Source organism: Uranotaenia lowii, chromosome 3 (genome assembly GCF_029784155.1).
Source record: "Uranotaenia lowii strain MFRU-FL chromosome 3, ASM2978415v1, whole genome shotgun sequence".
In the NCBI taxonomy this organism is placed as follows: Eukaryota; Metazoa; Arthropoda; class Insecta; order Diptera; family Culicidae; genus Uranotaenia; species Uranotaenia lowii.
The window spans coordinates 274,345,247-274,369,351 of record NC_073693.1 but is presented as its reverse complement, the minus strand read 5'-3'; the positions used below and the strand labels follow the sequence as shown (position 1 = coordinate 274,369,351).

The 24,105-nt window shown below is 38.0% G+C and overlaps 3 protein-coding genes across 7 annotated transcripts in view; 2 read left to right on the top strand and 1 right to left on the bottom strand.

The window, feature by feature from the left end:
- LOC129757744 (annexin B9-like) overlaps nucleotides 1–6,875 on the top strand; it is a 39,336-nt gene extending 32,461 nt beyond the window's left edge. Inside the window, exon 6 of one of the 5 annotated variants that reach the window (XM_055755034.1) lies at nucleotides 6,620–6,875. In XM_055755034.1, the coding sequence (XP_055611009.1) occupies nucleotides 6,620–6,673 (54 nt within the window). In that variant the 3' untranslated portion in view covers nucleotides 6,674–6,875. Of the gene's footprint in view, nucleotides 1–268; nucleotides 801–1,118; nucleotides 1,502–5,761; nucleotides 6,409–6,619 lie in introns of those variants that run through there. The other 4 variants (XM_055755036.1, XM_055755033.1, XM_055755035.1 and 1 more) reach the window with 4 other exon arrangements.
- LOC129757743 (serine/threonine-protein kinase/endoribonuclease IRE1-like) overlaps nucleotides 1–24,105 on the top strand; it is a 178,887-nt gene that overhangs the window by 65,044 nt on the left and 89,738 nt on the right. The gene's annotated exons all lie outside the window — the stretch shown is intronic.
- Nucleotides 6,492–8,832, bottom strand: LOC129757746 (DNA repair protein RAD51 homolog 3-like). The gene is made up of 5 exons (XM_055755038.1): nucleotides 8,594–8,832; nucleotides 8,417–8,523; nucleotides 7,695–7,885; nucleotides 7,466–7,597; nucleotides 6,492–7,140 (listed from the first exon to the last, which is right to left on the bottom strand). The coding sequence occupies exons 1-5, from the start codon at nucleotides 8,755–8,757 to the stop codon at nucleotides 6,889–6,891; spliced, it is 846 nt and encodes a 281-aa protein (XP_055611013.1). The 5' UTR covers nucleotides 8,758–8,832; the 3' UTR covers nucleotides 6,492–6,888.

The following is a 24,105-nucleotide window of genomic DNA, read 5'->3' as shown; positions in this document are numbered from 1 at the left end:
TTTTCAAGTTGAAAATGACATTATAGATTTCTCAAATATAGTGTTTTGATTGTTTACTGAATTTTATTTTTAGTTTTTCATTGTATTCAAACAACTTTCTATACCGGCACTCAAATGTGTGTATTTGTTAGACTATAGTTTAAATCCCCTTTGCAAGAACTCAAAACACAACAGAACACAAACACAACACCAAAACTCAACCACCAACACTGATGTAAATAAGCCAACCAACACCAACAACAAAAATTGCCATACTTGTTTTCCACAGGGTGACACTTCGGGTGACTACAAGCGTGCTCTGCTGGCCATCAGTGGATGTTACTAGTCTCGCAAAACACGATGGGTGATATCTACTTATGATGGTGATGAAGACGTGACCATGAACTCTCGAAAACGTTAACCAGTTGAAAGTTTTTCTTTATCTCTCAATTTAATGTTTTATTTTCCTACAAGAAGTAATCCATTGATCTGTTCTTAAAACGAAACCAAACACCTAATGTACACTCTAAAGAAAAAAAAGTGTCTTTTCTTTGACAGCATTATTATTTCACCAAACTAAATCACATTGACAGAAGTTTTCATACGCTAGATTACTTTTATAAGAAAAAAAAATCACATCCTCCATAGGCCTACGATAAAAAAAACACTGAGACTTACTACGTAAGTGAGGTTAAGTTTTTTTTTCTGCAAATTGTTAATGCTTGTACTCGAAGAAGCAAATGAACAAATTATTTGTGTTTTGGAAATCAAATGTCAAAATAAAAAAAATGTTTGAAAAAAACCGAAAAACGCTAGTCTTATGTTTTATTAACCATCACCAAAAAAACACCACACATCCACTCTGGCTTTACGTGTCATGTCACTAACACACAAATACCGTTCTGAGGAACAATCTTTGTACACGATTTTAACCATACTTTCTTACACATCACTACTGAAAGCATCATATTGGCTAAGTCACTGTTTTCTTCTTCTTTAAATTCACGGGTAATTATTCGCTTCGAATTTTTTCTCTTAAATATTTTGTTGTCAAAATGTTTAGTGTAAAGTTAAAAGATTTTTTTTTCTATTTTTTCTGTGTTCCTTCAATTTTCGTTTTGAATTTGCACCATTTGCAGGAAGACCTCGGGGGAGATAACGCTGAATTGCTGTACCATTTGGCCGCTTACTGAATACAAAAAGTTCAGTTGAAATCAAGTTTTGTTAAAGCTTTTCTAATAACGCACAGTACTGTCGCGGCAGCTTCGAGATTAGCATTAGTATACATTCCAGGCGCAACCGCAAAGCAACGCTATCATTTTCATGCACCATTTAGATCTAAACCAAGGCATATAAAGCAATGTGCGCAGAAAAAATATTCAAATACAGTTGATCCAATTATTTATATGGAAAAATATTCAAATACAGATGATATTTAACGTAGCAATGGGTGTCCTTTTTCTTGTGTTTTTATGTTGAATCTTTCAGTCTTCGATTTTTTTTGGTAAATTATTTTTTCTGGTGTAAAGATAATTTTTTGTTGAGCTTTTTTTTAATTTTTATAATTCAAATATATGTGTTATACTGATTCTGACTGGATTTGAAAAAAAAAATGTATCCCAATCCCAAAATAAGATGAAATTATAACAAAATTTTGCTTGAGATAGATTATTTCAGAGCTGCTTCCGAGCATTTTAGAATTTCTATGAAACGAAAAAAATAACAAATTTAAATTGTGGGTGTTTGTAAAAATTTTTTTACTAGTTTTATGTACCTACTGTTTAATTTTTTCTATATACAGTAAAGTAACTGTGGAGCTGCGCCTTTGAACGTTTAGTTGTGTTAGCGATTGTTATCATTGTTGATGTTGAGGAACTTGATAAAAATGCTATTCTGTTTGTTAGCCTTTCAAAAACCATTTTTCTGTATTTGCATTTTGTGATTATTGTGATCAACATTGCAACCACTGCTGACCATACTGACTGGACACTCGATTTCGTTTGTTAGATGATTTTTGCAACAGTACGCAATATCGATTCCAGAGTGCGCTTCGATCGATTTGAAGAAATGCTATCTCAGTTAGAAAATGCCATCCAGCTTTAAAAAAAAAGGCAATTCATACACTGCCCCTACACTCAGAAAAATACTATTATGCATGCCATAAGATTCTCTTATGAAGTGGCGCCATAAGAAAAATCAATGAAATTCATAAGATTGTCTTATGACGCGAATGAATTCTGAGATGAACACTAACTTCAATGAGCGGTTTTGGCTTTTCATAAGAGGATCTTATGGAAAAAGGAAATGTCACATGTATAAATGTATAATGATAAAAATTCAAATTATTTGTTGTTTGCTTTTTATTTTTCGTCAAATTCATTTGAAATAACTTCATGCATGCACTATGGTCACCATCAGCAGCAAATAGGCACCCGGTTTCAATAAAAAAAATTGCCGCATCCGATGTTTTGGTCTTGCGCTTTTTGCCGTTCAGTATGCTGAAAAGTAAAAAAAAAATATTCAACGTTAGCAAAATTAGAAACTTCAACTCAAACTTACCATTTGAAAGACCACAATCACATTTAACTATGCATTTAGGGAAACATAATTTAACAATGAGTTCTTCGGCTGACGATGAAAAAACTGAAGGAATGAATGAATGAGTTCATTTTATTTTCGCAATGTCGTTTCTTCTATTTTTCATAAGATGTTCCTATGAAAATTGAAAGTATTTCATAAGACTCTTATGAAAACCAATTTTGCACTCTAAAAAGTGGTTCATAAGACGCATCTTATGAAAATTATAATAAAAATTTGCCTGAGTGTACTTTCATAACAGTCCCATGTGCAAAAACAAGCAAGCGAGAAAATCAGCTTTTTCAGTTTTGGAATACATTTTAAAATTGTGACCAAAACTTTCAGCAAAAACGAAAATTGTTTAATGGAATGTGTTCTAGGTTACCATAATAAATCGTAAGTCCTGGAATTTTCAAAATTGGGTCATTGGTAAGGTCGGGAGCACCATTTTTATTTGTTATGACACTGTTATGCGAGCATATTTGAAACAAATCTACTCGCATAACAGTCCCATACAGAATATGTTTTTCTCACCAAGCTACTTCCGAAGGCTTAAATTTGATTATTTTTGAACTTCTAAATGCAATTTTCAGAAAAAGAAACATTCTTTTGGAAAAATATCGTGAATTTCACATTGCAAGTTGAATCTTTTTACGATTTTTGATTGCATCTGGTAGTTTTTCGCTCAGGAAAATATTCTTTCCTTCTTACTGACCTGCCTTCGAAAACTAGTGTGCATAATTCGACATCAAGTGAGTTAACCCTTTTTTAAATGATTCAAAGCAATAAATCAATACTATTTCGCCGAAAGAAACATTGAAAAGTAACCAAATCCGTGGTATTTCACAAATGGGACTGTTATGCGGGTATATTTCATATGGGACAGCCACGAGTTGATATTTTTTCGAAGTTTCTTGAACAAAACCTTATTGTTATTGTTTTATATTGAAGCCCTATGTTTAAGATGACGAACTGTCAGGTTAGATAAAAAATTACGAAAATTCATAAGGGACTGTTATGCGAGTAGGGGCAGTATACGATAAAACCGGGCTAAACAGGTAATTTTTTCCTACAGGGCATTTGTATAGGAAAAATGGTAGGTTCGCCACCTACCGTCGGTATTGCGAACCTGCAAAATTTGACAAAAAAAAATGCCAGAAAATGGTCGAATTTTTGTTCTAAGTGTCCTGTCAGTGTGATCAGTGTTGCAACTTTAAACTGTGTATAACTTAAAGATAGTATATGAGCAATGCTTCAGGAAGAATATATTTATTTCTTCTTTTAAAATCTAAAAGAAAAGCAATAAGAAAATTTTAATAAATATTTGATCTACTTCAAGAGATTTTTTTGGATCATGTCCACGTGGACATACTTTAATAGCTGCATTTCAGTTAAAAACCAAACGTAAAAGCTTTAGAAAAGTGATTTATTGAAGACAATAAAAATTCAATTATTTCATTACTAAACACATTGCGGAACAAAGACGAGATATATTTAGTTTTTTCGCTTAACGCGAGTAAACTTCACTGAAAAGCATAACTCAAATATGATACATTTTATAAAGAAACTGTATTCTACAAAATTGTGCACAACACTTTCGATAACTCAAAGATTCTAAATTTGTAGAATTTGATCCAGTCATTTCTCTGATAGAGAATGCTAAATTTTGGTGTTTTCAGAGATAGACTTTTTTGCGATCCTTAATGTGTCAACACAACGAACGAACCCTAGGAGGTTTCAAATGAAGATCAACTTTCTCGAAGACTTTTTTTTTATTTTTGTGAAAAAAAAAATTACTGAATTTTTGGTCTATATTTTTTACTCGTTCGGTAAAATATAAGATTTTCAAAAGAATATTAAACAAAAAGCAAATTTGAAAAAGTCCACATCTAAACTGTCTTCTACAAAATTGTAAAATTACTGAAATCTTTAAAATCAAAAACTCAGAAAAGTGCTCAAGTGATACCAAAAAAAGAGAATTGAAGGATATTAGTTGATTAAAAATCAATTTTATGTTTTTGATGTGTGGTCTTGGTACATCAATTATCATCGATTGATTTCACTAAAAATTGAAGCAACCAAATCATTAGAATCACCTCTAGTCAAAGTCAAAATCTGACACCAGACTTGAATACAAAACGTCAAATTATTTTTAATCCAGTTTTCAAATATTGGCACCAGAAATGCTGATAAAACCGATATTTTTTATTTAACTTTTCACGTTTTTCATATTGGAATACATAGAAAAGTAAAAGCTTATCTCCGTTACTTTTTTGCGAGATTTCGAGTGTTCTGAACAATTGTGAAGTCTAAGATGTTTTACAGTGTTGTCGCGATTTTTTTTAAAGAAAATTAGAAATTATCGTCGAATGATCTTTTAAATTAGATTTTTAATCCGTGTAAACGAAAAAAATTAAATTCAACATTCGTGTATTCGAGGTCTTTTTGAAACAAAAATCTACCCCATATTTTGAACAAACCTCGGACTTTAACCCTAATCATTCCGAAAAATTTTACCCGTTAGAATTCCTGGAGTGTCAATTTGACACTTATGTCTCTATACCGAATTTTTTTTTAAGCATTCCGTAGCTGATATGTCTTTTTCCGAAGCATGTTTTTTGAAGTGTTGTAGCTGAATATTGCATGAGAAACATATATTACGAGGTTTCTAAAACTGTAAATTTTAGCGAGGAGCGTCAAATTTACACTCAACGTCTGATGAGAGATTTTTTTTGTCTGGGCTTTCAGGGTGCGTCCATAAAAAGTAGGGACGCAAAATTAAAGATATAATCAATTCTTTGAGGGTCTCAGATTTTTTTTATTTGAATGAGCCTGAATAAAGATAAAAGCCGCCAAATCTCCAACAGTGTTATTAGGGTTGATATTAGCAAAGCCATTCTTTTATTCGAGTAAAAAATATCGAAAGTAGTAATCCTTACCAATTTTGGCCTAGACAAATGTAGTTTAAAGTATTATCGAACATTATAAAAATAGATTCGGCACAGCTTCACATTTTTTATCAATTGCAGAATACCAATCGAATAAATCATCTTCAATAATAAAATTCGTGCTTTATCCTCGAAGCCAACAAAATGTGCTGCCAAGCTTTTAAATGTTTAGCTATATTTACAATGTTTTCGTCCAAACTAAAACAAATTTCCCGAAAAAGACTCTAACGCCTCCCTTCTGCTTTTTCTCATTACAGGAGGATTGCGAAGGAGATCTGGGAGATTTGCTGGCAACACTGGCTTCGTATTAAGCACCCTTGCGAGAAAAAAAATACAATTCAATTGTGTCTGTTTAAAACAAACTCAAAAAGAGTTTAAAATTTTTTTTTTCACGTTTGTCGAACTTTTTTCGAGCCACCACTCAGCACATTGAATTAGTTTATAAGTCAGGAACAAAATTCAGAAGATTAAGTCTTAAATTCATTCGATCGGTACACTAAACAAAATTCATTTACGGTGTTTGGGCAGCTTTTTTTTTGTTGTTAACGACTTTTTTTATTGCGGCACCCAAACCGAGTTTCATATCTTTATTCGTCTATCTCCATCCCATTGCAGGAAGATCTGGGCAGCGACTTGGGTAATTTGCTCGCCGAATTGGCTTCATTCTAGAGAGGAATCTACGCGATACCACCTTAACTAACTCGAATCATTTGTACACTATTGGCCTTACAATCAAATTTGTTATACGACAATGTTAAAAACATTCTGAATATTTTTTTGATGTTTTATTCAATTTGGTATTATATAGCTTTTGAAGCATTTATATATTTTTTAAATATATTATTTAATCTTACACGGAAATTAACTTAATAAATTTTATTCAGAAAAAACTTAAATCCGGTAACAGTGACGTTTTTTTTTAATAAGGAACCTTCTATGAAGCCTCAAAACACTAACAGAAAAACGCCTTCCTTTGCCGAATGATAATAATGATGACACTGTCCCTGTTTATTTATCGCTCACATAATCAATTGATCGCTGTCCGCCCCATCATCACTCCCCACCAATGTTTAACTTGAGCGTAAATCATTGTGCGAATGCAATTTTTGTTACAGGACGACTTGAGCGGTGATTATGAACGTGTTCTAGTAACTCTGTGCAGCCACTAAACTAAAAATGCCAAATGCTGAAAGACGAACATGAATTTTCGGCTGTTTCACTCGAACAAAACTCGAAAGTATTTTTATCACGTGTTTTATCAAACATTGTCATCGTTGTTGTTTCACTTGATGGTTAAAATTATTCACCTAGAAATACGTGTATCACAGATCGGGATCTACTTATACTAAATATACACCAATAAAACCTAAACTAGTAGCAACTTTCATTTATTCCGAACCCCCCTTATGCCAAAGGCGCTGATTTGGAAATTTACGGCCATCCGGGGCCGGTACAGACTCTTTTCGACGAAGGCCACAAATATATCAGTTGCTGCCTCCGCTCGTTGACTGGAAACTGGACCCAGCAATACCCGTTGGTTGATTTTGTGCCCATGGCTTTCTCCGAGGGCTGGAACTATTACGGAAGCCGATTCTCCGGAAATGATACGGGTGGTAACGTCGTTGGTTATAACGATCTGCAAGAGTATGATTCGTTTTGCAAATTTTTAGGGCTGTAAAAGCCCCTTAACAAAATCGGTTCCGAATTTTCAACAGAAAATAAGGGAGAAAAATTCCTGCAAACTTAGCTCGATATTAGGCTAAAGTGGAGTACACATTTACGACAGTTAGAGTTCTGAGTTGACGACAATCCAAGATATTGACCGAAGTCGAGTAATGGCTCTCAAAAAAGGTTTGATTACTTCACGTACTAAGCCCAGTATTCATTTTTACGATAACACTCTCGATCTCTACGTCTGGGGACGGAATTGTTTGATTTTGTTAGCTCTTATAAGTACTTACCGCAAATTTGTACTGCTGGGCTAATGCATGTAGTTGGGTCAGCAACCGATGATTGACCCGTATCCTTTCTAAAGTACTTTCAATACTGTTCCTGATTATAAATGATAGTGAATCTATCACGACAAGTTTTATCTAAAAACAGAGATTATAATTAATTACTTTATCAAAAAAAAAACAATTCACGAAATTAGAAAAGTCACATTTCCAAATAAAAAGAAACAATGGTTACCTTTTCGCCGTTTTTCAACGTCTGCTCCAACTGTGCTACCTCATTCGTTAGCTCAGAAAACTCAGACACGTGCTTGTAGTAAACGCCATCCAGAAACGTTTCGGCAGTCAAATTTTCGATCAGATGGTTAAGATCCTTACGATGTATCTGGACCAGCTTCTGGCAGTGTCTTACGCAAGCAGCAGCAATTTCTAAAAAAAATGAGACAAATATTTTTAATTTTCAAAATCCACATGATCATGATTGATAGGAGAGCTCTATACCAATATTGCAGCAAACATTTATTCTTGACTACAACTGACAGAAATATAATTTATCCTTTCAGTGGATTTAGATAACTTAATAGAACTTGTTAACATGAAAATGGAAAGATAATAAAATAAAAAAAAAACATTTTCAATAAAAACCATTTATGGTAAACAATTTTAAAGCTCCGTTTTATAAAGATACAAATTTACAACAGTTTTTCTATAAAAAAAAAAGTTACGTATTACTTTTTTGAACTACAAATCTTTTCAACTGTTAAAAATTATTAAAATAAAATAATTGTGAAATGAAGGGTTAAGACGCATATATCAAATCATATAGTGAAATTAGAAGATTAATTTCAAAGGCAATAAATTATAGTAATTTCAAATTTTTAATGAAAATACGTGCAAGAATAGCTTCAATACAACGAACTGTACCATTTGTTGTCATTTTAACAAAAAAAAAAATCTTACCCTTCAACCGATGAGGATCGAAATTGAAATTTGTATCAAAATACAACGCTTTGCCACCAAGTCCTCCAAACTGGGGTAGGATTTGAACGTTGATGCATAGCTGCAGACTAAAAAAAAGGAAAAATTTAATAGAAAATAAATCCTCAAGACAATTGATGAGCATGGTGTAATACAAACCACATTTGCGTTTTGCCACTCCCAGGTGGACCACAAAACTCCGTTATCAATCCAACGGAAACACCATTTCCCATCGCTTGATCGAGGTCCCGACAAAACGTGATGATGTTATTTGTCTGTTTAGTTTCTTCCTTCCATAAATCTAGACACGATTTAGCAAACATGGTAGCTTTTGTATAACTTATTTCAGATGAAGAAGAATTTAAAAATTTAAAATTTTCGGGAATAATCCGTGTTGAGCGAATGCGCGCACGGTTTTGTTTACAAATATTTATGGCTGCGTACTTTCTTGCCTGATGCACGTTGAATGTAAAACAATCAATATAATGCAAATTTGCAAGAAAACGAAGTTTTTTAATTTTATTTTATTTACTTTCCTATAACTTTTGAAATTTTACAGAAATTTTTGGTCTGCGGTTACGAAAAGCAAAAAGGAAATTTTGATTAGTTAACTTTCAATCAAACTCTCCAAATGAACGTAAACAAAAGTCCGCAGCCAGCAATAAAACCATGCAAGCTTTCATCAAAGTTATGCTCGAGATCTGTCTGTCTGGCTCTCTCTCTTTCTCAAAACTCTCTTCAAGCTTATGCTAAAGCACCTCTCATCCTCATCTCAGTGTTGTTTGAGTCTTGGAAGTTGGAAGCGCCAAAAATATTATTCCAAGCACGAAGTAGGTTCCAGCCAGCCAGACTAGCTCATAACCGGCCAAACTTGCTGCTGTTGGTATGTTTTTTTTCTGTCGTCTTCTCGTATATGTTCACAAAGAAGAGAAATAGAGACTTGAGTGAACAACAAGAAGCGGACGGTTTTTGGATTTCTGCTCCGCACACGACTCAAACTCAACCTTGTCCGGTCTCCGGTTCGCTGTGTGGTGCTGCGACTAAAGCTCAAGTTCCATTCGTGTCGATCCATTCAAACGGTACGGTCACGTTTCGTCGTGCATTTCAGTAATTCGGTTGTTTTTTGTGCCTTCTAAGTTCGTTGGCAGGGTAATTGAAGGTCCATAGAAGGTCTCTAGTAAGTGCTTGAAATATTTAATTCGGACAAAAGTGCATCAACTTCATACGATCATTGACTGTTAGTGCAAATTTGGAAGCCTAGATCCAGCATCCCACGGTCTTGTTCGAAAACGTGTTTTCCATCTGGACCACCCCCTCAAAGTGTCGGCCTACTATTCTATACACGTTGAGTGGCGTTGATCGAGCGTTTTGACCATCAGCAGCATCACCATCATCGTGTTTCATGATCATCACGCAGACACACTTTTATTCGATCGACAACAAAAGGGCAAAACGACCATAACAAAACCCCGGAGTCGGTGTAAGCGAATAATAGCAGAAGCGCAGCAGCAATAATAATAAACACACCAAAAAAGCGGGACCACAGAATCGTCCAATAAAAACACACAATCTGTGTGCGCGGAGATAACGGCAAAGTTGGACAAAGAGCGGATCCAAGTAAAAAATTAAGCATAAATCCAGCCAATATCTCATCATCTCAATACACATGTGCTGTGCTGTGAAGCTGTGAACAAGAGAAGTACCTACAGGACAAAAAGCATCGCAGCAGCATTTCGCTGCTGATTGGTGAAAGTGAGTTTTTTGTAAGGTTCCCGGAGTGATCGTTCCTTTTGAAGGTATACATTCTCTTTTTGGGACTCCATCCACCAGAGTCAGAGCAAAGTTGTGTGGTTTACTAAACATGCTTGCCGATTATTGTAGTTGGTTTCTTACAAGCTAAAAGGTTTTGCGGGATCCAATCTTCAATGGCACATTTGTCAGCACGAGTTTTTATCCAGCGTGTGTAGGAGTGTCCTACGAACCTGTGGAGTAACGAAACTCCGAAGAACCAACTGGTGTTGCAATCGCTGTCATCTTTCGCTTGAACGGGGAAACAGCAAAGGGGAATCATAAAATTTGCATAATTTTAACCGTGCCGTCATCGTGGTAGCACTCACCTTAGTCAGTCCAATCCAACAATCCATCCATCCATCCATTTCGGACGGGGTGATTCGTCGTGTGGTGGATTCGGTGTGTTTGGTTTTGACCGGTTTCCTGGGAAGTTTATGTTTTATTGAAGTTTATTTCTTTTCCCCTTCTTCGTCCGGTACCTTCTGGCTGTCTATCTACGGCAGTTATAACTACTAAATAATCGATAAGAAGTGTGGTGTTTGTGGTGTGCAGAACGTACCGATATTTTATCTCCGATTGAGTGAAGTTGTAAAGGGATAGAAAATTGTGAAGGAGCCGGATTGGAATACGATTTTGACGTCAGGTATCCTCGCAAATAGCTGAGCTTATCGGTAAGTCCCTCATATTTGATTATAAAATTTAATATAACAAACCAAAAACGATCAATCACGATTCGAACAATTGAGACATTTTCTAGAAATCCGAATTTTTTACGGGGACTTGGATTTTAAATTCAAAATCTGAATACTGATACTGAATTTAAAGCATTCTACTTCATGTGTTTCGACTGGAATGACTCAAATTAAACGTGCTAAAACAAGTAACTGTTATCTGATAGCATCATGGTATTAATTGCACCTTTAAGCCTCTAAGTACCTGAAAAGTGCTCAAAGGCATCTTTTCTTATTGCCATGTGTGATTAACAGAAAAAAGGATATGATGAAACTAATCTTACCCAAACAAGCGGACTGCTCACGGTCCAAGCTTAGTACAGAAGATCACTGCTGGCTGGTCGTTTTAATACCTTTCTTGATTGTATCTACCTATACAAGAAGTCGTGCCAGCACAGTTTGACCCACTTGTTGTGAGATGATGACTCATTAGAGCCAGTGTTTTCTGTTTTTGCAACACTGGTAATCATCAAAAAGCATGTTGGCTAGAAGACGAAATTTGAATACGTGACTTCATCAAAATGGTGACAACACTATAGATAACAAATCCGGCTGTTGAGGGGAACAAAATTACTCAAAACTGACATTAGTTTTTTCGTAGTGAGCAGTTCAAGTTAATCATTGCACAATGTTTTGAGCCAATAAAATTACATTTCCTTCAACAAACGGAAAATTAGAACCAAAAATGCTTCGTGTGACACTTTTGCGTAGAATCAGATCGCATACTGATGCTAGTTTTACGAAAAACTGTCACACGGCTACATTTTTGCTATCATTTTAAAGGCTCGTATAATTTCTATTTTTACCAAAAAATCAAGTCAAACCATAATTTCAGAAATGCGTTCCTCTGTGTTTATAAAAATGTATAGTTCAGTATCGATCCTGTGAGCAGGGCCTACCGAAAAGTGTTGGTGAAAATTTCTCCGAATAAATCACGCGAAGCTCTTCTTCACTCCTCCCCCACCCTCTATTTTAGTGTTCTTTTCGGTGAAAATTATACTGAACAGTTTGAACTTATCTCAAGTGAATTTTTTGATAAAGTTTTCATTTTTCATAGAATTTTCTCTAGTGTGACATTTTTGAGCAGATTTAGTAACATAGAGACAACGCCCTTGACGAAAATTTTGTATAAGTTCAGAACAAAGTATACTTGTTTGTGTTTTTATTCAAAAGTTAACACTTAAAGAGACCGTTTTTTAAAATATCGCAAATCGCCAAATTAAAAAAAAAGATAAACAAATAGAAAACAGAATTTTGGTATCTAATATTTCTGACCAACTCATCTTCGTCAATCCATGATTTTATTTAAGACATAAGGAAAAACACTAAGAATCCATATTATATTTTTGGCTTCTTTTCCGTTAAAAAAAAATGCAGTGAAGACACCTAAGCGTTGAAAAAAACGAAATCTCACCCGAAAACAACCGTTAGACGATACCCTTCAGAAAGTCAACAAAAAACGGTCGAAATGTCGAGCATTTTAAAAAAGAAAGTTGTTTGCTTGAAATCCAAGGACGAAAATATAGCCAAAAATAGAACGATAAACATCATCATCGATCGATAACATAAACCTAATTTGAATAAACTTTCAACAAAATACACTCTTTTTATGCAATTTTCCATCCTCATATTTAATAAAGGCATAAATAAATACTGGCTTTAATCCAGGGGTAAAGGCAACTCGAAAAGAGTTCGTCGCTTCTTTCTATGATTCGAGTACAAAATCAGCTCGAATATCTTCTGGAATCAATCTATAAATTTAAAAATTTAAAGCCTGGTCGAAATTAAGGTTTTGAATCTGAATGATGATGAAATTATGATTTATTCGTCTCATAGGACAGTTTTGCATTCTTCAGTAAGCATAACACGATTGTCTTCAAAAATCTTCCAGGGGGTAATTGCTGCAGATCTTCTAGAATTCCTTGTAGCCACGCAGTCTTCGGAAGCAGCTACGCTTAAGGCTGCATACTCTGCCTCATAAGATGACAAAGCAACGGTTTGTTGCTTCCTACTGGCCCAGAACACCGTGTTGCCTAATACCTTAAAGACCTAACCGCTGACGGATTTCCTATCTTCAGTATTCGACGCCCAATCCGCATCAGCGTACCCATTCAGTGCTTCAGCCATTTCGTTTCGCTTGAACTGGAGCTTGAAGTTCATCGTACCTTTCAAGTATAGGACCACTCTTTTCAGCGCTTGCCAGTGTGCTTCACCAGGTTGACCTTGGAAACGTCCGAAGTATGCAACGGCGAATGAAATATCGTGTGTGTACATGAGACTGCCAAGTAGCTCACGATACGGATGACAGACCGGATTTTCTTCATTCGTTGGGAGAAAACAGGCCTTCTCCATTGGTGTCTTTACGTGGTTGCAATCTTTCATACCGAATGTCTCCAACACACGCTCCACAGCGACATCTTGACTCAGTGACATCGAACCAGCAGTACGATCATATCGGATCTTGATGACGATCTTGAAAAGTAGTTCACTTCCTCATGGTCCGTCATCTGAAGGTTTTCATCGAACCAGCAGTACGATCATATCGGATCTTGATGACGATCTTGAAAAGTAGTTCACTTCCTCATGGTCCGTCATCTGAAGGTTTTCCGAAAGAGATAGCTTGATCTGCTTCATCAGCTCCAGACGATTGCCTACGATGAGCAGGTCGTCAACGTAGATGACGATATTCACCTGCCCTCGATCGTAGACTCGGGTACATAGATAATAATAGTCATGACAGAAACGCGTAAAACAGTTTATTATTCCGCCAACATGAGCTTTGCTTGAGTCTATACAGTGATCGTTGCAACTTGCACACCAGATTCGGCTTTGCGATGACTCCATGTGATATTGTCGTTAACTTCGCAACAGGGGAATAAGTTTTGCTGTAGTCCACGCCAGCCTTCTGAAGGAAACCTTTAGCGACTAAACGAGCTTTGTATCGCACAGGTTTTCATTTTCGTCTTGCTTGACCCGGAACACCGAGACGACGAGGAGACGAAAGGAGGATCCGTTCGTCTAGCAGCCGCCACGCGTGGTTGTCAGCCAGGGACTTCAGTTCTTCATCGACCGCTTGCTCCCAGGAAACCTCATCGTCTCGCCCAGCAATGTCCTTATACGCCTCAGGAGCATCGTAAATGGAACGTTCGACCTCATCTTGTCCCACAACAGCATCAACGTTTGGATCGATATCGGGGAGCTTGCGCTCCCGTTCGCCGCGCCTTGGGGTTGCCAAATTGTAACCAGTGCGTTAACTTACTGTTCAGTTTAGTGAGAATCATTTGTGTTAGTTTACGTGAACACTTACATACAAGGAGGTGCTTTAGTGCGTGAGGGAGAATGATCACCGTAACTTTCCCGAACACTAAGGCTGATGTCATGCTGAAGCAACTAGCCACGCAACAAAACGCAACGTTCCAATAAGAAAGCGTTGCAACGCATTGGTATGTCATGCTGGCGCGACATGTTGCTTTGAAATTCCCTACAAATCATCACTTCTCTACATCTGATAATGCTTTGAATCGTTTCCTTTCTTTCGGGAGCCATCAAAAACTCATCAAATCACGACCCGGATTGCAAGAATGCCAAAATTTGAACCGACAAAATTCCTTGTTTTTTTTGCCGGAACTAAGAATTCATGAAAATTTTCTCGCCGATTAAGATATTTTTTAGTTTATTATCACAAGTTCGGACAGATATTCGTACTATTGTCACAGAGAACCAGAGAACGGGCCCCGAACAAATATGTGTCGAATCCGTGTGTAAGAATTTGAATCGTCGGCCATTTTAAAACCGTTAAAATTGGCCTGAAAACAGCACCATCTAGTGGCTCTTAGCTAAGTGACTCAGCTGTTGTTGTCGAGTTTTTTTTGTCAACAGTTGAGAACACTCAGAACATAAATAACCCAAAATTTACTTCCAGGTCGTACCAAAACAGAGTTAAATTAGTTTTCTTTTTTTGGGGTGTAGAAAAAGCAACATAATGAAATTTGCAGCAGGAACTATTTATATGCTCTTGAAACGAAATCTTTTTCTTTTGGCAATGTTCCCTCATTTGGTACTCGTTTTGTATTGAGCCACTGATTTTGTTTGAGAAAAAAAGCAAACATTATTTAGTTGTTTGAAGAGAAAGTTCATATAAGATTTAAATTATGTGTCTGTTTTAATATGAATTATAATTTCATGTGTTAATTTATGATACCCCTCTAATGGATAAACTCCACTTTTTGTTTAGGATCAGATTTTTTTTAATCAAATTTCTTTTATAACGAAGCATTTCAAATCTAATTAATCGAAAGTATCACCACCCATCTTCGTTCTAACATTGCGAAATTCTAGCAAGTAAATATCGCGTCTTTTCTGCCAGGGTAGGACTTCAGTACCTACTTCCGAAAATATTCGAAAATTGGAATAGCTTCTTAATATCGAATTTGGCCTCTTAAACAGAGCAAAGTTATTGCATGGAGGCTACCCGGACACCTAAGAATCTTTAGAATTTAAGGGAATAGCAAAAGGCATTCAAAAGCAACTCGATATCAAAATTTTCTAAATTCATTTCAATTCACTCCCCCCTTCTATAATACTTATTACAGATATCCGATAACACCATGCGCCAATTTTTTACCAATCCTACCGAGATAACAATTCTGTGAAAATTTTTCATTCGTTGAAGGTACTATTGTCTGAGCGTGTAGAAAAAATGGAAAAAATAAAAGTACCGGTAACGACATCTGGTGGCTCTTAGCTAAGTTGCAAAAATGGCGTCGTTTATTTTGAAATTACGGTTGGTATTTTTACACACGGTTGGGGCTCCAGCCCGAACTCTGGTTCTCTGTGCTATTGTGCTTAAAACCCGGAATCACTGCTTCAAATCGAGAAAAAACAATATTCCCATTGGATTTCCTACTAGTCGCGCTACAAAACACACTGGCATCAGATTGGTCGCGCTTTACAAAGCGACCAGTATGACAGGTCTGCGCTTTTTTAACGGAGATCAAATGAGAGCTGGTTTGTCGTGTGAACGTTGCGTTGCTAATTCTTACTATTCAAATATTCTAATACTCCTATTCCCTACAGTTGCTTCAGCATGACATCAGCCTAAGGCAGCAAAATTGGGTCAACCCGGCGCTATTCGACACCAGATGGAGCAAATGAAGGCGTTAGCGCTACCAATGCGCACAGAGCAAACGAGACATGATGGGAGGAATCACTGGATGGACTTCTAAGCCTTTGGGCTGGGTACGGGTTCAGCGAACTCGCGGCCTAACAGCGTCACTTGGCATTCACACCGCGAGGCATCTACATCCTCTGAACCTTGCGTTTCGCAACAGCGTGCCGAAAGGTGTTAGTGTATAAAAGATATCCAGGTAAACGCTATCCCGAGCCCCGTACCAGGCAATCTGTAGCTAATCCCAACCCCCATCATGTTCCCAGGGCCCCGAAGTTTTATGCTGGAATTTGGCCGACAGCTCCACCTGGCGATCGTCCACAAACTTCGCTGAACAATCAGCCACGTTCGCCCGTCAATCTATCGTCGATCAGGAGTTGTATGCTGGAACATCCAGAGCCAACCTACGTTATCGTGGTACTCGGTGATCCGCCCATCGCCCTACTCGAGGTTTGGTCCCCAGTTTTGTGCCGGTGTCCCCCGCCCCCGTGTCCAATTTCCGGTAGTCTACAGTTGGAGCTTAACTGCCAATGCCCAAGCCCACTGAGTCCCTGTCGAGACGCCACACAAAAACGGCGAGACGATCACAGACCAGCGCAGGGGACTACCGCTGAGCTTCACAATACGTCAGCTCTCAGGACGCCAGCTATTAAGGTAGGACCAAACAACCTTTCCGGGGGGGTAAACTTACCGCGTGGTCCATAAGAACCACTTTTCCGTATCCGTGTCCAGTGTCTAATATCGCGACCTTTAAAAGCTAGGGAAAATAAAGTGGGATTTCAATCAAACAATCTAAAGTGTTGCCTTGTATCGCGAAATTTCCTTAACGAGTGTGCCGTCCCTGAGGCTTAGGGGGGGGGGGGGGTTCTTGCTCGGCTGAGCAGTAGGCTAGCCCGTTGGTTACAATATCGAGGTTCGAACCACACGGTCTGTTTGCGAAGGGAGCGCTCCAGTTCCGTCAACGTCATGGTCTTCGTCGTCAGTCATGATACTGTTCTGATCCGGCGCGGACACCACTTCGCTTTGAACGGAGTTTTTATGTGGCCGCACTTCTTCAACTTGGAAATCGTATTGAATAGGAACCACACTCGACAGACTTTCGCGAGGAACTTTGGCAATAAAGGTAAAACTATTTTCATCAAACTTGACATCTCTTGACAGGAACAATTCCTTCTTCTCTGGATTCCACAGACGGTAAGCATTTGGACCCATCCAAACCAGTCACAGCCAGTTTGCTTTTCATGTTCAGATTTCTTCTCTGTTGCGCCGCCACCCAAGCATACGCTTTACAGCCAAAAACGCGAAGTTTGCTCATGTCTGGTTTGTAGCCTGTCCACATTTCCGCAGGAGTCTTCCGGCAGGGTAGAGTACTCGTTGGACTTCTGTTGGTTAGGTATACCGCAACTAGAACCACTTTGTTCCACAGGGAATTCGGAGTTTGGAATTCGGACAACATCGTACGAACCTTTTCGATGATTGTTCGAATGAATCGTTCTGACACACCATTTTGCTGTGGTGTATACGCTGCAGTTGGCTCAACCTGGATCCCTTTGGACACGTAAAACTCCCGTTGGTCTCTGGAGCAATACTCTCTGCCTTGATCCTCTTGATCCACTACTGCGAAGTGCGTGAAATCGTCAATAAACGAGACAGTACCGAGAACCATCCCAAGCTGCCGGTGTGACGGGACCACACACCTCGGAGTGAACTCTCTCTAAAGGTCTTGAAGCACGGAACCTTGTACCCGAGAATGGCTCTCGGCACTGCTTTCCAAGAACACATACATCACAAAAATCCAATTTACCTGGTTCCTCGGAAATATCTGTTACCATGTCTTGCCTAACAAGTGCTTGCAAATTTTGGATGCCCAAATGGCCAAGCCGACGGTGCCATAGATTACCGCTCACAGCTCCACACAAGTTGGCCGCCACAGTATCGAGGACCAAATCAAGCTCGTAAAAGTCGCCACGCATGGGACATTTTCCGATCAGCTCACCGTCGTACAGTTGCTTCCGTTTTCTTGAAAGTAACGTCCAAATTTGCTTTTGCCATCTTCTTCACATTGAGAAAGATTTTCTCGAAGATCAGGAACAAACAGCACATCTTGTAGGACCAATTCGACGCCTTTCTTATTGACGCCCGTAATTGACCCTCGATGCCAGGATATCAGCGACTGATCGTCTTTCGACACATATGATGATCACTGGTGCCTTCAGCTTCGTAAGGTCAGCAAAACAGTGTTTCACGTTCACGAGGTGGTCCGTGGCCCCAGAATCCAATTTGTAGGACACGACATCCGTCTCTCGTTCGGAAAAACTCCTTCCAGTCATGAAGGCTATCGATTTATCTCCACTTGCAGCATTAGCTTCAGCTCGTCCGTACGACGTAAGCTTGACACGACAATCTTTGGCCGTATGTCCCTTCTTTTGGCAATGTTTGCACTTCCCCGTGAACTTAACGAACCGAATTTCTCGGCTCTAATCTGCACCTCGGTCCATTTTTTCTAATTCCTCTGCAATAAGGCGCTCTCCAACAACGATCAGTTTCAGATTTTCCTCTCCAAGACTCCCCAAAGCGGTAAGTTCCCAAAGGGATCAAACGATTCGGGAAGAGTGGCAAAAAGCTGAGCAAACAACGTCGTTTTCTTCGCCTCGGCCAACTTCAGCTGACGTATAAGGTCTTCGAAGATCTTCAAATGGTCCTTCAACCATTTTCAGCTTCGCAAGTTGTTTTCGGATGAAGGTCTGCGACGAAACGGATTGCTTAGCATAAACGTTCTCCAGGCTTGTCCAAATTTCCTTTGACGTCTCCTTGCCTTGACGTACAAGGTCTAGCAGGTCATCGTGAATGAACAAAATCAGCAAATACCTCGCCTTTCCGTCCTTCTCCAGGAATTTAATACGATCAGCCGGAACCGGGGGATCGTTCTTGACCACGTCCAAAAGATTCACCTATTTCAAATAACCTTCCACTCTGAAGCGCCAATTGTCAAAGCCGGTGCACGAGAACTGCGGGATCCCGTGGACCGGATCTTTGCGTGAGTCGCCATGATAATTGGCTAATAATAACTCAAGAACTTAACAGTGGATGAGATATATTAGCAGCTTGGTGGAGAGCTTAATGTAGACTGAGAAAATTTTCACGGTTGTTTATAAAAGAAAGCTTTCGTTTCCATAGGGGTGACCAGTAACCAGCATTCTTCGATTGCCGATTATTACAACAAAAATACATAATGTTTTTATTGTAAACTTCAAAGATGACTTTTTTAGCACTTTATTTTGGTAACTATAAAAATTTGAATACAAAAAATTACTTAAACTCTGACATTTATCACTGTCATTTTTTTTAATTAAATTCAACCATCAAATCTGTATTCTAATAAATTCTCCAAAAATCAAAATGGATATTTATTTTATTTCTTAATTGAGAATTCACATTTCAAATCGTGATAATTATTCTTTTTCGTTTGCGCTGCTCTGCGCGATTCCAATTGAAGGTAAGGTTTGCAACCGCATAAAAGTCACAAAAAAGCGTCGTCTGGAACTCTTATTTTAATTCAATCTAATTCGAGAGATTTCAATCAAATTGGACATGTCCCAGTGGAATGGAATTTCCACAGGAAAATTCCGATCAATCTGCATCAGGCTGCACGTGAAACCATCAGTGAAGCAAAAACAAAAATCGTAAACTGAAAATCCGGGTTCGTTAATCGTAAATAAAATGTGCCAGCCAGGTATGGTGCTGCTAGCGGATTCTGCTTCGGGAATCAGCTCTGACAGATTGGATTGGAGTGGTTCAATTTCCTTCAATTTGATATGGTGGTTATTCATTTTTAAAAGAATCTGAATGAACACTGTTAAGGTCATTCGGACAATATAGATTTTAGATTTGCAGGTATACAAATGTTTTAAATTATCGGAAAAATAACATCTTAGAGTATTCAGCCTCTCAAGTCGCTATTTTTAGGATAATAAGAAAAGCCATATTTTTTTTAATCTTTAAAACAGTAGAACTTTACTGGAAGGGTATCTATTTATTACACACTTTGGGTAGCAAGTAAAATTAAACGCCTTAGGGCATCCGCAGCAATCGCGAGCAAAGTGAAAATGCTCTCGAGTTTAATCACTTTTATACCGCACCGGGGGTTAGTATGAAGGTGAGCAAAATAGGGCCGTTGCCGTCGGGACCGACAAAATCACCAAATTTGCTCACTAGAAAGGGGCGAGAGCAAACATGCACTGAAAAAAAAAATCATTCGTTTAATGATAAGTTAAACAAACTACGTTCAGCGTGTAGAGTTTGTTTACATTAATTTCATTGCAATAAATTTGATACGTGCGAATTTTCGAATCATCTACGAGATTCGATAAATATTTCTGTGCTTCCTCTGCCGACTGATACCGATACATAGGGATTCGAACGGGAAAACCAATCTAAACTCACCGAAACAAAAATCATCTCCGGCTCAGAGGGCCTAGCCAAACCGGATGACGTCGGCCGTAAGATCAATCACGACGATTTGCGGGGATCGTTTTTCTTCTATTCTGTGATAGGAAAGCTGGATCGTCTCAGCACCGTGTGCGTCGGAATGGCACTCCGGAAGGGATCGATATTGTGTATTTTGCAATTCTACCAAGAAGGTCCGTTGCGTCTGGTAGATTTGCTTATTCAGTGGAACTAGCAGCTAATCATTCGAAACTGAGCCAAAGAACGGTAAACCAGTACCGGTATCAATCACTAAAAATCTAAGAATCTATTTCAATTTTCTCATTATTTGTTACAGAGTCCGCGGATCTACACTGCGAGCTAATCTATCTGATTCATTAGACCGTTTTCTATGCAACCCACCTAATCGAGCAAACGATTTGGACCAGGGAATGTATTAGTTTGCTTACACTTGCTGTACATTAAACTGGATCGGGAGGTCTTTTACCAATGTGGTGGAAAGAGAGGTGATGAGAAAGAAACGTTGCAAAAGTAGAAGTAAAGTTTTTTTCTTTGTAAACATAGTTACCATGACAGAAGTGACGTCACTACCGACCATTTTCGCGACGCATTTTGCCTAGGATAAATTAAGCTCCCTGACAACGACGCGGCGCGACGCAGGGCTTGTTTATGTTTATTTTTCTTTTTTCTTTCCGACGTTCAATAGTGTGCGTTCCTTTGCGCCACCTTAGTAAAAGTGTACCTCATTGGTCTTTTACAACCGAAATCGCTTGCCAAGGATGGAAAGCTCAACTTCGTCTTGCGTAATATTTTCTGCTATCGACCGGTACAGTCATTCCAGCCGTTGATAACGTTGAAGTGAGATGCAGAAAAACTTTATCAGCTGTTCAAAAACATACAATCTTCCGAAAGTTTGGACCAACATACGGTGCTTTCTTCGAACAAGATTGTTGGTAAATTATTCGAACGTTGACTTTCGGCGGTGTTGAATACACGTGGATTGTACGTGAAGAACATGTCCAGAAAGTTGCACAACAAACGCAAAAACCATATGAAGAACGTTTGCGGAACCAAATAGGCCAAAGTCGGAGAAGCCATTAACCTCAATTACTGTATGACGAATTTTACGAATGTTTGGTGAAATTTACAGCCACGGCTCATCAATTAAGTTAAGTTATAGAAATGGTTTTAGCGATCAAATTTATAATTGTAAATATTGTGCATTAATAGTTATTATTGTGTAGTGTATCAAAATATTAAAACAAATGTCTAAATAAAAATCATCAGCCATTTATATTTGTTTATAGAATCGTATTTCAATCACAGTTCTACACATTGCTGAATAAAGTGGTTCGCCAAATCGTGTACTGTACAAATGTACAAGACTACATCACACATCACAACAGGGCAATTTAGTAAAAAAGGACCTCGATATAGCTGCACCGGAGTGGGTGGTTTCGACTTACTATTAGTAAGTTACTGAAGCCACGGAAGATCTGCTGCTTAATGGTGCTTAATTTCCCGCAGGTTCCGCTGTCTTTCTGATAATTCCGGTGGTTGTTGCCCAGTCTGCTAACCAGTCGCCAAAATCAAACGAAATTTATAAGCGGAAAAACTCGCACGACTAAAAAAGTTACTTTGCTTGTATTAATAAATATTTTATCAAAATTTTCTGCAACACTTATTTCTCAGTGCAGTCCTAAAAGTATAATTTAAATACTTCCGCCCGGTGCGCGAAAGAGTGTGTATAGCAAAACCGGTAAGCTGGAATGAGCAAAACCGGGCCGCGTATACTCCCGTATTGGTGCGTTTGCTCTTACAAACTTTTGGAGCAGTCTACCCTCTTCATGGGTCGTCGATTTTTCGAGATGAACTTGAAGTTAAAAAGACGAAAACAAGGCACCACAAAAAAAACCCAGTCGGCGCTCTGTACCGATTCCAGCCGAGATTGAACACACATCGCGCTATTTTGGGAAATCATCATCCGTGCAGCGAAAACCCCGTATACCTTAAGAAGAATAATTGAGCTCGTTACTCATCTGTCTAACTGCGCGCTCTCCTCCAGCAGCAGCGATCTTTATGCTAGATAGTTGTTTAGATTGGCCTGACTAAATACACATTAGCGTCGTGTAACTGTATTTTTTCCCCGATTCCAGCATGGGTTTTTTTTTCGGGGGAACCCATTCCAGTTTCACCACCACGTCCTATTCATGATGCTTTTCCATTCGGATGAAAATTTGCCATGCCATTAGTGACAGCTTGATTAACAGCTTCCTTTTCGGATGCCGGCAAATCCCGCCGCCCAGATCGTTGTGATGCGTCTAGTTGCGGTTTCGGTAGCAACAGAAAAATGTGCAGGCATAGATTTCGAATTCGTTTTTTTTTAAACGTCACATCCCGGAGATGATGTTTCAAAGGCACGCGCCTCTCTACCGCTTCGAGTGAGAGTGTATGTATTTTTTCTTATTTGCCTGAACGAAAGAAAAATCTCGGAAGCTTGGACAGTATTAAGGGGTCTGTACCAATTAAGAGTAGAGTTTATCTAGGTAATTTGTATAGTTCATAAGATGACGAATATTTGAAGGTAAAATCAATAGTTCGTCATTATAAGCAAAAGTAATTGGTGAAAAAAAACCTATGACTGCAAGGAAACATTTGCATTACAGCTTAAACAAACTGGTAAACAACAAAGAGTTTAGGTCATTGATTTAAAATCGAAGTCATGCAGTCAGGAAACTTGCGATGTTCTTAAATTGATCTTAGATTTCAAAAACATCTATAACGCAATCCAATCATACTGATGAGGAATCTGGCCACTAATGTTTACTGATTTCATGTACCTGTTTCATGTATTTATGACTTAAAATACACATTTTCTTGATATTTCCATGTTTTGTTATGCAACATTGAAATTTTGAAAAAAATAATAAATTTTATTTAATGTCGTCGAGACATGTTTGCTTGTTATCTATGAAACTGTTTCAAAACTTCACAATTTATTAAATTAAAAAAGTAAATAAAAATTTTTGAAACTGCTATAACTATGCGAAATAAATTTATTTAAAAAAAATTCTATTTTCATGACAATCTTCTTTCTTTGTAGAGTAACTACAACACCACAAACTAAAAAAAACTAAATAAAAACACAATTAAAAAAAATATCAATACCCTAATCTTCCTCTTAAAAATGTGAGTTTTTAGTGCCTTCACCATTTGAAAATTGGTGGTTCGATTGACGAGAAATTTAGAACCCGGAGTTTTTATGGAGCAAGGTTGATTCATATAATCGTTTCAAACCTAAGGGAGAGAAAGGGCTCCCATAGAAAACCGTAGTATAATGCGACACAAGCAGAAACTTTTTTAAATGATTTTGATCGTAATTGATTTTTGAAATAGCAAGTTTTGAAATAGCAGGTTTAAAATGCAAAGGTTCTATATACATTTAATATGGAAGTGTTTTTATATAGAAACATTCCAACCTCTTTTTAAACGGGGACGAAAGCCGGGGGCCAATACAAAAACATTGCAAATACCAC